Here is a 14259-nt window from a genome sequence, read left to right as displayed (position 1 = left end):
AATATTTCAAACAGAGCACCGCATAATGGGTGCCACGCTCGGCTACGGGTGCAGTTTTGAATAAATGAAAGCTTGTCAGAATTTTTTTTTTTTAAATGTCAGTGACCTTGACCTTTGACTTAGTGACCCAAAAATTGGTGATGCGTGTAGAACTCATCAAGGTGCATCTACATATGAAGTTTCAAAGTTGTAGGTGGAAGCAATTTGATTTTAGAGCTAATGTTCAAAACCTTAACAAAATGTTAAGGTTTTAGCATGACGCGGACGTCGGACGACACGACTAGCTGGCTATGACAATACCTCGGGTTTTCTCCCAAATACCGAGCTAAAAATTATTTGGTAAATATTTTGATAAGCTCAATTGGCTTATACTGTATAAGCCAATTGGGCTTATCAAAATATTTACCAAATAATTTTTAGCTGGGCGTTTTCGGAGAAAACCCGAGGTATTGTCATAGCCAGCTAGTTATACACATAACACATAACTAAACAAAGAATGCACTTTGTTGTGTATTATTTATGTAGCTGATAATGCATTAATAGTACTTATTTATATGTATCCATACCCTGATGACAGAAAAAATGTTTTGATTCAGTCTTGGGTAGCTGATAAGCCCAAGATCACCCAATCAGATATAGAATTTTGACGAATCTCTTAGCAACGCCTTATCGCAGCCATTTCACAGTGTCGTAGTATTATATGAATGTTTCATTTAAGATCTTTTAAAAATCAGGCAATGTGACTTTGTTGTTTACAAAACCGTACATTTTCAGCAAAAGCACTATATATTATGGGAACATGTCACTGGCAGACAAAACTGAATGACAGAAAGTTGCAATTTGCTTTAGAAATGTACTGTCAAGACTGAGAACAACGGTCAGTCAAGGGAAATGACCAAAGTGACTGTTTTCGACGAGTGACCGCTATTCTCGGATCACCAATTTTTAGATGGTTGGTCAGTTCGTAGTATTGCCACGTCGTTTCCCCACCCAGTCATTGGCAAACAGTGTAAAACAAAAGCTCATTGCAGATAACTAGGCCTAAGCATAATAACATAAATTATTTCTATTAATTAATACAGAATAATGTCTTATAAATTGATTTAATTTCACAACTATTTTGAAACTGAATCTAAGACTTTATCAACAATATTATTGTTGTTTACTCATGCATCTCATTCAATCAGTAAATCCTAGAGTTCATATTACATTCATTGGGTTGTATTTTTAAGTAAAGATTGTCACATGTCATTGACGTCACGACTCTAACGACTGACGCATTACCGGTATTTTCAGTAAAAACATGACTTTTGGAGTGGAATATACTGGCCGTTAGCTGTTATGGACAATTAACCGTTATTCACAAGTGTAATATATAGTTATTTTAGTCGGAGGGAATCCAGACTGACCGTTGTCTGCTGTTGACCATTATTCTCAAGTGACCGTTAGGTCAGTTTTGACACTTTTCTTTAATAGAGGTAAAGTGTAGATGTAAATTGTATGGATGCACATATGTACAGATCAATGGATTTTTCTTTTCACTGCAACACAGGACTCCCCACAAAATGCAAAACCCTATTTCTCCAAAAAATTAGGGCAACCAAAATCACCACTAGTGTTGAAAAAAAAGCCTTTAGGGTAAATATATACCAAAATTATAATTTTAAACTTATAACTTCAAAGAAGCAACTCATCAACGCCATTCATACTGGAAGAAAGGAAATGCTATTAGCAAAGAACACAGTATTGCATGCATTTGCAATTACATTTACTACACTTACTGCTTTTTCTCAGGAATGGTTTCTTTACTTCCATAGGAGTCACCGTCTGTCTCATCCCCCATGTATTGGTAGCCGTGGTAAAGAGTGGATGGGAATACGCTGGAAACATACACAAGACTTGATAAACATATGAACCACGTTCTAGGAAAAAATAGGCTTCATGTATAAGCATAAAAGTGTCATCCCAGTTTTGCCTGTGCAGTCTACCCAAGATGATAAGAGTCAACACTTTGCTTTTGCGGTATTTTTGTTCAAAGGAAGTCTCTTATAAATGGAACTCTAGTCTGATGGAGAAATTGTACCTGATTAGCCTGTGTAGACTTCACTGGCCCGTATTGGCTAATATTGAGGCCCATAGTGACCCTTATTGGCTGAAATGGAGGCTCTTAGTGACCCTTATTGGCTAAAATGGAGGCCCATAGTGGCCCTTATTGGCTGAAATGGATGCTCATAGTAGTGACCCTTATTGGCTGAAATGGAGGCCCATATTGGCTGAAATAGAGGCTCATAGTAACCCTTATTGGCTGAAATGGAGGTCAATAGTGACCTAATTGACTGAAATGGAGACCCATAGTGGCCCTTATTGGCTGAAATTGAGACCCATAGTGGCCCTTATTGGCTGAAATTGAGACCCATAGTGACCCTTATTGGCTGAAATAGAGGTCCTTTTTGGCTGAAATGGAGGCTCATAGTGACCCTTATTGGCTGAAATGGAGGCCCATAGTGACCTAATTGACTGATGCCCATTGTGGCCCTCATTTGTGGAAATAGAGGCCCTTATTGGCTGAAATGGATGTCCATAGTGGCCCTTATTGGCTGAAATGGAGACCCATAGTGGACCTTATTGGCTGAAATAGGGGCCCTATTTGGCTGAAATAGGGGCCCTATTTGGCTGAAATAGGGGCCCTATTTGGCTGAAATAGAGGCCCATAGTGACCCTTATTGGCTGAAATGGAGGCCCATAGTGAAACTTATTGACTAAAATTGAGGCCCATAGTGACTCTACTGGCTAATACTGAGGCCCATAGTGACCCTTATTGACTGAAATGGAGGCTCATAGTGACCCTAATTGGCTGAAATGGAGGCCCATAGTGACCCTTATTAGCTAAAATGGAGGCCCATATTGACCCTTATTGGCTGAAATGGAAGCCCATAATGGCCCGTATTGGCTAAAATGGAGGCCCATAGTGACCCTTATTGGCTAAAATGGTGGCCAATAGTGATCTACATGCTTTGTAAGTAAGGAAGCACTTAACAGTCAGTACTATAAGGTCTTCAGAAATGCTTCAAAGGCCTACATGCACCTTTTTGGGAGACTGCTTTTAATAAGTGAAACACACTTCAGTTTTAACCAAAAAGTGAATCTACTTTGGTGCTGATACTGCTGAACACTAAAGCTAGATTGGACTACAGCACCATTTGTTAATTGATTGGATATCTGCATTATCAAGATAAATAATACACAAGTTAAAAGTAGTAGTAGTAATTAGTTGCAATAGTATTAACAATAGTAGAAGAAGTAGTATAAGTAGCAGTAAAAGTAGCAGCAACAGCAGAAGTAGCAGTAGTGGTAGTAGTTTTTGTGTTAAACTAAAATATATCTTTTTGCCAATATGGTTTGCATACTGAACTCATTTCCCTCCCTTCCCAGTTTGACGTGTTTGATTCACTATTTTATATTATTAAATAAGTTATAGAATTGTGTACAGTAATTGCACTTCACTTCGATAACAACCGATAGAGAATAACAGTCAAGGAAAAGGCATTTTTTTGTTATTTAAGTGTCAATGAAAACAGTTTGTTAAGTGGTTTATACCATACCAAGCAAACACTTGTACCAGGCTGGTGTTATAGACTACATGTAATTTAGCGCAAACAGATCAATTAAGATTGGTTTTATTTTGAGTTCAATAATTTAACGGGTAATAAAAGTGGCCTACTGCCGATATTCATCCATGTAAACATGTTATAAACCCTGTTTGTTTAATACCAGTAATTAGTCCCCTACCGGTTTCACTGGAGGGGACTTATGGTTTGCACTCCATCTGTCTGTCTGTCTGTCTGTCTGTCTGTCTGTCTGTCTGTCTGTCTGTCTGTCTGTCTGTCTGTCTGTCTGTCTGTCTGTCTGTCTGTCTGTCTGTCAGTCTGTCAGTCAGTCGGTCAGTCTGTCTGTCACATTTTTCTGGATCCTGCGATAACTTTAAAAGTTCTTAATATTTTTTCATGAAACTTGAAACATGGATAGATGGCAATATGGACATTATGAACGTCATTTAATTTTGTTCCTACGTCAAAAAATATGGCTGCTATGGAAATAAATATAGTTAAAAAAAATTTGACAATGTTGGAATTTCTGACAATGGTGGAGCCGGTAGGGGACATATATTGCTTGGCAATAGTCTTGTTTTAACTAATTTGTATAATAGAAACGTTGTTTTTTATTTTACAAATTTCATATATTTATGGGATTTTAATCAGTTTTCCGCTAGTCATAAAACTCTTGATTACCATGATGTTTTAAAATACAAGTCAAATATATTGATCATGGCATCATGTTTTTTGTAAGGCTTAGCTCAGTTATTATCTAATCTATAGAATATAAAACACTTCTAAAAATGAATTATCTTGGTTTGATATTTACTGAACAGGTTCAATATAAAATAATTACAACTTCTGTCACTTTCATATGAATGCTGCATTCTTATTGGATAATTTGTTCACGAGACCGTTTTTTCATTTTCCGAAGAACCCAATTCGTATGCAAATTTAAACATGAATATTCATGGCGCTACTTTCTGGTCATAAACAAGTTGCCAAAATGACGTCATGTTTTGCGCGAAACTTAATAGTGTTGTTTTTTATTGGTCAATAGCGAAATGAGGTAATACTTTATTGCGCGAACTTCAACAATATTCCCGTTTGATAGAGATGAAACGGAAACTGAAAATAAATTCATACGCTAGATTAAAAATTACTTTTATGACCAACCACAATAAAATTTCAGCTTTAAGATAATTTTGTGTTGCAATTATAAGAATTGAATAGCATTTTTCTGCATTTCATCTGCGTATGAACTGTCGGGAAAAATACACCTAATTTATGCAGAAACGCCGTCAGCGTTTATTCAAATTAGGCGTAATTTTCCCCGACAGTTCATACACCGATGAAATGCAGAAAAATGCTTTTCAATTCTTAAACTAAAAACATTGACCACAATTATAATAAAAGCAAATCTGTCTGTATGATAAATCATGGCAAATGAATATTCAAGCAACCAGCACTTATAAACGGAAATTTTAATCTAAAGAACTTTTAAAATACTTTTATTATATCAAGCAGTTGCTGAACATTGCATACCTAGGTTACCTATTGCTGTAAGTAAATACCATAATATTCTCTAACAAGGGCTAACATTTTGCTAGGGGGTTGGGGGGATGGGAAGGGGGGGACAGAATTTATAAGGTGAAAATAATGGCATTATTTTATACATACTTATAGCTATAAGAAGATCAGAATAATAAGTCTCTAATAATTGAAAAATATTATCCAAAGATTTATGCGTATGTGCATTGATTGTCCAAGCTAACAAAAGCATTACCTTGGTATAAACTTTGTATGTATATTAACCAAAAAATTGGTGAGAGGAAAAGCTTATAAGGGTAGGAGAATTTATTACAGATTTTACAATACTTATTAAGTTTTGTTATTCATATAGCAACATCCTGAACTGTGAAGCTCACCAAGATCAAATCTCATAACTCAAACATCAAAACCATGGTATCATTGTAAATGAAATACCATCATGAAACATTCTCCTCAGCAAACAGATAAAGCTGTTTTATTAAAATATGATTTTAAGCATGACAGGATTTTCAAAGAAATTTATTTCTCCCCTGAAAAAAGCTCTCAGGACACATTTCAAATAAAAGTAACCAAACATGTCTTATGTAGTTATTTATTGATAAATGTACATGTTTTAACGTTTTGAGTTTGAATGAAATCCTTTAAGCCACTCTAAAAAAACTAGCTTTCCAACAAAATTAATTTTCCTTATTTCTATGAATAAAAACCTTTCACCACTCAAAATGTGCAGCTCCATGAGATACACAAGCATGCCAAATATCAAGTTGCTATCATCAATATTGCAAAAGTGTACATTAAATGAGCAATTTTGACACATATATTTGACCTTTGACCTTGAAGGATGACCTTGACCTTGACTTTTCACCACTCAAAATGTGCAGCTCCATGAGCTACACATGCATGCCAAATATCAAGTTGCTATCTTCAATATTGCAAAAGTTATTGCAAATGTTTAAGTTGGGGCAAACAAACACACAAACCAACCAATATATAGACAGGGCAAAAACAATATGTCCCCCACTATAGTGGGTGGTGGCCATAAAAATCAAGTTGCGTTACCAAACCTGTCACATGGGGATAATTTAAATATGGGTAACGCATAAATGTACATTGAAAAGTCAAGCTAAAAATGGAAACATAAATACAGGATGAATTTTGAACACAAAATTGTCACTAATATTTTACTTGAAGGAGGAATTTAACTTAGAAACAAGAGCTGTCACCATAGGATGACATATGCCCTCTATTAACACTTTGATAGAAGTTATGAGCATTTTTCGAAACCTAAACACAGATTTCGAAACCTAAACACTGACCCTAAGTTCAAGGTCAAGGTCACAGGGGTCAAAATTTGTGTGCGTATGGAAAGGCCTTGTCCATATATACATGCATGCCAAATATGAAATTGCTATCTGAAGCGACATAGATTTTTAAACCTAAACGCTGACCCTAAGTTCAAGGTTAAGGTCACAGGGGTCAAATTTTTTGTGCGTATGGAAAGGCCTTGTCAATATACACAGGCATACCAAATATGAAGGTTATAGCTCAAGGGACATAGAAGTTATGAGCTTTTTTCGAAACCTAAACGCAGATTTTGAAACCTAAACGCGGACCCTAAGTTCAAGGTCAAGGTCACAGGGGTCAAAATTTGTGTGCGTATGGAAAGGCCTTGTCCATATACACATGCATGCCAAATATGAAATTGCTATCTGAAGAGACATAGAAGTTATGAGCATTTTTCGAAACCTAAATGCAAAGTGTGACGGACAGGAGGACAGACAGATGGACGGACAGTCCGATCACTATATGCCCTCCTTCGGGGGCATACAAATATTGGATCATGAATACATAAAGAATTGAAGACACACAGTAGTCAAAGACATTATTGCTACCTGACAGAGGAGTCGCGCTCTGACCCGACTCCTAGACCCTTCAGGCGATTGAGCACTCTCTCACAGGTCTTACTGTCATCCAGAATGAAAGAGAGCTGCAAACAAGAACAATCATATAGGGGCTTTTATCGGTAGCAGAATGAATGAGAGCTGCAAACAAGAACAATCGTATAGGGGCTTTTATCGGTAGCAGAATAAACGAGAGCTGCAAACAAGAACAAACGTATAAGGGCTTTTATCTGAAGCAGTGATATTTTTGAAACTCTGCCAAGATATCATTAGAACAAAGATTCTGGGTAATTAAGATTGAACACAAACATGTTACAACTGTTATTGACAGGAATTCACTATAGCTTTATTAAGAATATTGATATAGTTTTTTAAATGGTTGAAACCTTTTTCCAACTTAGCAAAGATGTTTTTAGAATTTTTTTTGGCTAAAGCTAATCATTTTTATAAAGATTGGAAAAAAACACTTTTAGAGTGTTCACAAGATTTTTCTGTAGCTTGACATACTGACGTTGACCCTACAGGACCCAGTTTCAGTCTCGGTCCATGTATCAATTGGCAAAATGTTCTTATCAGTTTTCACGAAGATTTAAAATAAATGTGGCCTCCAAAGTGTTCAAAAGGAAAATTTGGATGGACTACAAACGACGTGCAACGAATAAATAGTCATTCAAAAGGTGGTCACAAATGCTCACCATAAGCACATTGTGCATCCAGAGGGGGTAATCACGTGATGAACAAAAGAAATTCAAGATCACCACATCCTTGATGAAAGAGGTATTATTCCCCATTTTAAACTTTTATTGAATTTTTAAATGCCCCTAGCTTTCCGGTAAGAAAGTGATTAGAGAGATTTTGCATTAATATTTGCTTTATATCTCCACATTACTCTCAACAAATTTTCTTAGCGGGAGCTGTAATTTTGTGATCCAGCTAAGAAATTTTGTAGCAATAAATAAAGTTAAGATATAAAGTGGATATAAATACAAAATAAACGCTATTCACTTTCTTTTTGATATGGCTGGAAAGAAAGCGACTTTTTTATTTTTTATAATGGGTATAGAACGGCGAAAATAACCTGTATCTACAAGCATGGACGTCACCATCTTGACTATCAAGTGATTACCCCCTCTGGGACGTCCCCATTTTGACTATCAAGTGATAACCCTCTCTGGCTTAGGTGAGCTTAAAACAGGCACCATTAACAAATAGGCTCCTCCCACTTCATTTGAAATGAAATCATTGAGTTTCAATATTATTTTTCTAGTTTCCCAATATGGACTTTTTAAAAACATTTTGTCCATCGCCTGGGCAGTAAGACTCTCTTTTGCTCCAAATTGGGGTTAACCCTTTACATGCTGGGAAATTTGTCTTCTGCTAAAATGTCCTCTGCTGAATTTCTAAAATTAGCATTTTCTTCAATTTTTTTCAAAGAATACTATCAGAACGTTCTGTGGCGTCTCATCTGGATCCAAACTGTTTGCAAAGGCCTTTCAAATTCGGTTCCCGCACTGAAAGGATTAACAAGTAAACAACTGAAATACCTTTAGGAAGCGTCGCTGACCAATCATCTCACGGTCTGCGTGCAACACACCCATGGCTTCAAGAGTGTTTTGCACTTTCTTCAATGGTAAAAGACAAGAAAAGTAATTAGAAGAATGTAAAGCTTTGATTTCAACAAATAACACAATATCTGGTTTCTAGTAAAAATTGTAACAAAAGAGAGCAAAAATCTAGAAATTATTTAGTTCTATATGGAAAAGTAAAACAAAAACAACAGTTGGAAGACTAAATATCAAAATGTTGTGATCTTTCTTTTCAAAAATATTAAAGGGGCCTTTTCACAGATTTTGGCATTTTTTAATTCATTCATTAAATGCTTTATATTGATAAATGTAAACATTGGATCGTAAAGGCTTCAGTAAAAAATCAAGAATAAAATTTAAAAAAAGAAAAAGAACATTGCCCGGAGCAGGGTTCGAACCAGTGACCCCTGGAGTCCTGCCAGAGTCCTGAAGTAAAAACGCTTTAGCCTACTGAGCTATTCCACCGAGTACACATACTTGACGTATTTTATACCTTATAAAAGCAATCTTCGTAGTTTCACAAAATTTACGACAAACAGAACTCTCCAAATTATTCAATCGTTTCGCGTTGCAACGCTTTATAATTTTTAGGTTTTAAAATCGTCAAAAGATGCATATAATGGCTATATTAGACCATGGTAAATGTTCAGTATTTCTGTTTCCTCACAAATATCATAACTAAAACGAAAATGTGCGAATCTGAAACAACTTTTTTCAATTTTGTCAATTTACCAAAGCGTGAAAAGATCCCTTTAAATAAAAATATGTTGAACATCATTTTGATGATCCTTAAAAAATCATGAAGGCACAACAAAAAAGGTCCTACCAAGAAAACTTATTTGTTTTGTTTTAAACTTATTTATTTTAGCTTGACAGCATGGAAAGTTTAAGGCTTATTTGAAACGCTCTCAAGATCCTTTCTTAGGACCAGAACCAGTACTTGGTGTCTATGGGTGAGATCCAAAGAACGCTCCCACAGTCGGGATTGAACGCATGACCTCCAGGTTGCTAGGCGGACACCATTTCAACTACACTATGGTGACCTATAAACCTATTGGCATATCCATGCTCTTAAGTAGGGGCTTTTACAGAGTAAAACGTCAATGAATACATAATGAGATTCTTCTCTGAGCCATACAGTGCTTATCTCAAAACAATTAATAAGCTGCGAAATCACTAGTTGCAGAATAGCATGCTTACAGCTTGCAAATAAAAGTCAATCAATAAAACAAAATAAAATAGTTCACACCTTCTTGTATTGATTTCCGTTCTTACAGCAGAGAGAACAATTTAAAATTTCTATAAAACTTTCTGTTTATGTGATTTTTGCCAGCTAACATGCAGCTTTATTGAATCCAGAAAAAATATTGTTCACATATTGTATGTTGCTTTCCATGAAATAATGAGAAAAGGAATATATTTGTTATCACATGTGTTTTTTTTTCAGAGTTTTCATCTGTCACAAATTGGTTGATTGACTAATCCCATAACATTATTTTGGCTATACAACATTGTCATCATTAAATGTCACTGAACAACTATACAAGTATTTATCAACATGCTTTGGTAAAACTAGAAGTTTTGTTATTGCTTCAAGCATGTGGTATTCATAGGAGTGATTTGTGAACCCATATGAAACATTAGGCAAAGATACTTCAAAGAATTAAATAGTGAAACTAGTTATCTGAACACCATTCTTTTCTAAAATTGTCTGTTTAATATAACTTTTGCCATCCAATTCTGTACGTACCGAAACTCATTGCAAAATTAGTCAAATAAGCAATTATTTCCACAGCGTACCAATATATGATGAAGAAGGCTGAAATACGTTTTTTCTTATACATACATACATATATTAAGTTTTGTTAAGTACAATAGGCATAAGTAGTATAAAACACATAAGCTATAAACAAGAGGCCAACAGGACACCAATACCTCATTACACGTGTGACAGGCGCCAAACAGCCACCTTGTACAAAATCTCAACATGAGCACTTAATGCTCAGGTGAGATAAAAATAATGATTATTCAAATGTAAGTTGTTTTACATTTTGAACCATGTTAAGCACATGTCCATCTTGTCCACATTGACCAAGCAAACATACATACAATATCCTGTGAGAGACAGCAGAGCCAACATAAGCTATTTTTGCCCATATGAGAATATACTTTAACTCTAAAATAATCTACATGTATTAAGATGAGATACCTTATAGAGTGGAAGTTCCTCAACCAAAGGAGTCAATACTTCATCTTCTAAGTTGTCATCATTTTCCTCATTTTTAGCTTCTTCTTCCTCCTTCTTTTCATCCACTTTCTCTGCAAATCCTGCAGCAGATGTTTTGATATTGTTTGGAACTGCACTGCTATTGACTTCCCTTTTAGTGTTTCTAGCATTTTATTGCAATTGTCTGTTTTGAACAATGTAAAATATTACAGTCAAAAAGGTCAATACAGCTATGCGTTTTCTTCTACAACCGTTCACATTATTCTGATAATTCTGATACTGTCATGCATTCAATGGTAGATTATTAAAAATGAACAATGCATAAAAGTTCAATGGAAGACACAATATTGTATTTCTTTAAAACAATACAAAAAAGTTTTAAAACATCAACATTTTATTTTGATTTTCACCTGTGAGCTTAATTAAATGAAAATTACTTTGTTTTGTATAAATCATTAAATAAGTATGAAACTGACCCAATTGCACGGTACAATCTGCTTTAAACTGATGATAAAAAAGTGGAGTTTTTAATGAAATCATAAAATCTTACAAAATAAACTTCCTGAGCTACCTGTACACTTACCAGTTAAACTGGCACTAGATTCCTGATTCAGTGCTATCTTTGAAACATTAAACCTCCCTTTCATTACAATCTCTCCATTCAGCGAATCCATTTTCTTGTTCACATCTCCCGAAGTGTCATTATCTGAAGCCGCATATTCATCTGCAGTCAGATTTTGATTGGGTTTGGTTACTTTAAAACGACATTTTTTGTGTACTCTGTTTGGAGATTCAGAACTGCCACCAGCTTCGCTATCATTGTCTGAACTGATATAACCATCAAGGCTTGTTTCACTCTTTAAGTTGTTTGTCATTCCGTTACCACTTTCCTCCAATCTCACAGAAACTGGATCAACACACGTACCGGTCGGTTTCTGTGTTATATCGCTAATTCCCTGTAAATGAATATTTTCTGGTGCAATTATAGAATCAATGTCATGATCATTACTAACAACAGCAGCCTTCGCACATGACTTCAGATTTATTCCAACAGTTGGCTCAACACCAATGGTAGTTTGTTCACTGTTTGGCTCATGTTTAATTGTTTTCACCTGGTTCTTGTTTTCAGCAGTTTTGTTTTGAGGTGTTTCATGATAAGCTGTTGGCAGTGCATCATTCCCATCACGCTTCCCTAGGCCTGCTTTCAATGTCATTGTGGAGTTATCATCTGAAATAAATCAAGCATACATAATTATCAACCAATTTGTTAAGAAATTTGCATTTTCAGGTTACTTTCCACTGATTACACTTAGGAAAAATTTCCTAAAAATAGAAAGAAGTTTACCATTAATAATTTTCTCTACACCAACATCTGCATTGCCCTTATTGCTTTTATTAGACTTTTTATCACTTTTATCATCATCATCATGCTCATCTGCGTCTCCTTCCTCCACCTCTTCCTCTCCGTCAGTCTGTACGCCAGACTCTGCCAGGCCTTCCTCCTCTCCATACCGAGTGATCACAATGAACAGAAACGAGGTCATGGCTGTAGATCCTCACCCCTGAAACATTGAAATAGCAGAGTTATCACGATAAACATAAACAAAGTCAAGGCTGTAGATCCTCACCCCTGAAACTTTAAAATAGCAGGGTGATCACGATAAACAGAAACAAAGTCATGGCTGTAGATCGTCAACCCTGAAACATTGAAACAGCAGGGTGATCACGAGAAACAGAAACGAAGTCATGGCTGTAGATCCTCACCCCTGAAACATGAAAATAGCAGAGTGATTACGAGAACAGAAACAAAGTCATGGCTGTAGATTCTCACCCCTGAAACATTAAAATAGCAGAGTGATCACGAGAACAGAAACAAAGTCATGGCTGTAGATTCTCACCCCTGAAACATTGAAATAGCAGGGTGATCACGAGAACAGAAACAAAGTCATGGCTGTAGATCCTTACCCCTGAAACGTTGAAATAGCAGGGTGATCAGGATAAGCAGGACCAAGGACATGGTTGTAGATCCTTACCCATGAAATGTTGAAATAGCAGGGTGATCATGATAAACAGGACAAAGGACATGGCTGTAGATCCTTACCCCTGAAACGTTGAAATAGCAGGGTGATCATGATAAACAGGACAAAGGACATGGCTGTAGATCCTTACCCCTGAAACGTTGAAATAGCAGGGTGATCATGATAAACAGGACAAAGGACAGGGCTGTAGATCCTTACCCCTGAAACGTTGAAATAGCAGGGTGATCATGATAAACAGGACAAAGGACATGGCTGTAGATCCTTACCCATGAAACGTTGAAATAGCAGGGTGATCATGATAAACAGGACAAAGGACATGGCTGTAGATCCTTACCCCTGAAACGTTGAAATAGCAGGGTGATCATGATAAACAGGACAAAGGACATGGCTGTAGATCCTTACCCCTGAAACGTTGAAATAGCAGGGTGATCATGATAAACAGGACAAAGGACATGGCTGTAGATCCTTACCCCTGAAACGTTAAATAGCAGGGTGATCAGGATGAACAGGACCAAGGACATGACTGTAGATCCTTACCCCTGAAACGTTGAAATAGTAGGGTGATCATGATAAACAGGACAAAGGACATGGCTGTAGATCCTTACCCCTGAAACATTAAATAGCAGGGTGATCATGATAAACAGGACAAAGGACATGGCTGTAGATCCTTACCCCTGAAACATTAAATAGCAGGGTGATCATGATAAACAGGACAAAGGACATGGCTGTAGATCCTTACCCCTGAAACATTAAATAGCAGGGTGATCATGATAAACAGGACAAAGGACATGGCTGTAGATCCTTACCCCTGAAACATTAAATAGCAGGGTGATCATGATAAACAGGACAAAGGACATGGCTGTAGATCCTTACCCCTGAAACATTAAATAGCAGGGTGATCATGATAAACAGGACAAAGGACATGGCTGTAGATCCTTACCCCTGAAACATTAAATAGCAGGGTGATCATAATAAACAGGACAAAGGACATGGCTGTACATCCTAAGCAATGTACCATTGAAATAATAGTGAATGAGATGAACAGGAATGGGTACATGGCTGCTAAAACCTACCTCAAAGTCACTGAAATAGCAAAGGGTTAACAATGAACAGAAATGAACACATGTGAGTTAAAAGGGGTCATTTTGAAACAAGAGGGCCATAGGCCCTAAGGCGCTAACCTGAGACCCAAAGGAACTAGACTATTCTAAGCAAGTGCCAGCTGATTAATGAAGATTGGACCAAAACATGGACTTCTAGACTATTAGCATGCTTTTTTTATTTGACCTACATGTAGTGACCTAGTTGTTGAGCTCACATGACCCATTTTTAATTCCAGTTGAGATTTTATTTTAGTTAGAC

General features: G+C 36.4%; 1 protein-coding gene across 4 annotated transcripts in view; it reads right to left on the bottom strand.

Annotated features, from left to right (window-relative positions):
• The window catches only part of LOC127861613 (uncharacterized), a 78149-nt gene that overhangs the window by 36350 nt on the left and 27540 nt on the right, over positions 1 to 14259 (bottom strand). For all 4 annotated transcript variants that reach the window (XM_052400263.1, XM_052400266.1, XM_052400267.1 and 1 more), the window contains 6 exons: positions 12204 to 12420; positions 11442 to 12086; positions 10841 to 10959; positions 8590 to 8667; positions 7037 to 7131; positions 1782 to 1880 (listed from right to left, as the gene is read on the bottom strand). In XM_052400263.1, the coding sequence (XP_052256223.1) occupies positions 1782 to 1880; positions 7037 to 7131; positions 8590 to 8667; positions 10841 to 10959; positions 11442 to 12086; positions 12204 to 12402 (1235 nt within the window). In that variant the 5' untranslated portion in view covers positions 12403 to 12420. The remainder of the gene's footprint in view (positions 1 to 1781; positions 1881 to 7036; positions 7132 to 8589; positions 8668 to 10840; positions 10960 to 11441; positions 12087 to 12203; positions 12421 to 14259) is intronic.

This window comes from Dreissena polymorpha, chromosome 16 (genome assembly GCF_020536995.1).
Source record: "Dreissena polymorpha isolate Duluth1 chromosome 16, UMN_Dpol_1.0, whole genome shotgun sequence".
NCBI classification, from domain to species: domain Eukaryota; kingdom Metazoa; phylum Mollusca; class Bivalvia; order Myida; family Dreissenidae; genus Dreissena; species Dreissena polymorpha.
This window is presented reverse-complemented; position numbering and strand designations above follow the sequence as displayed.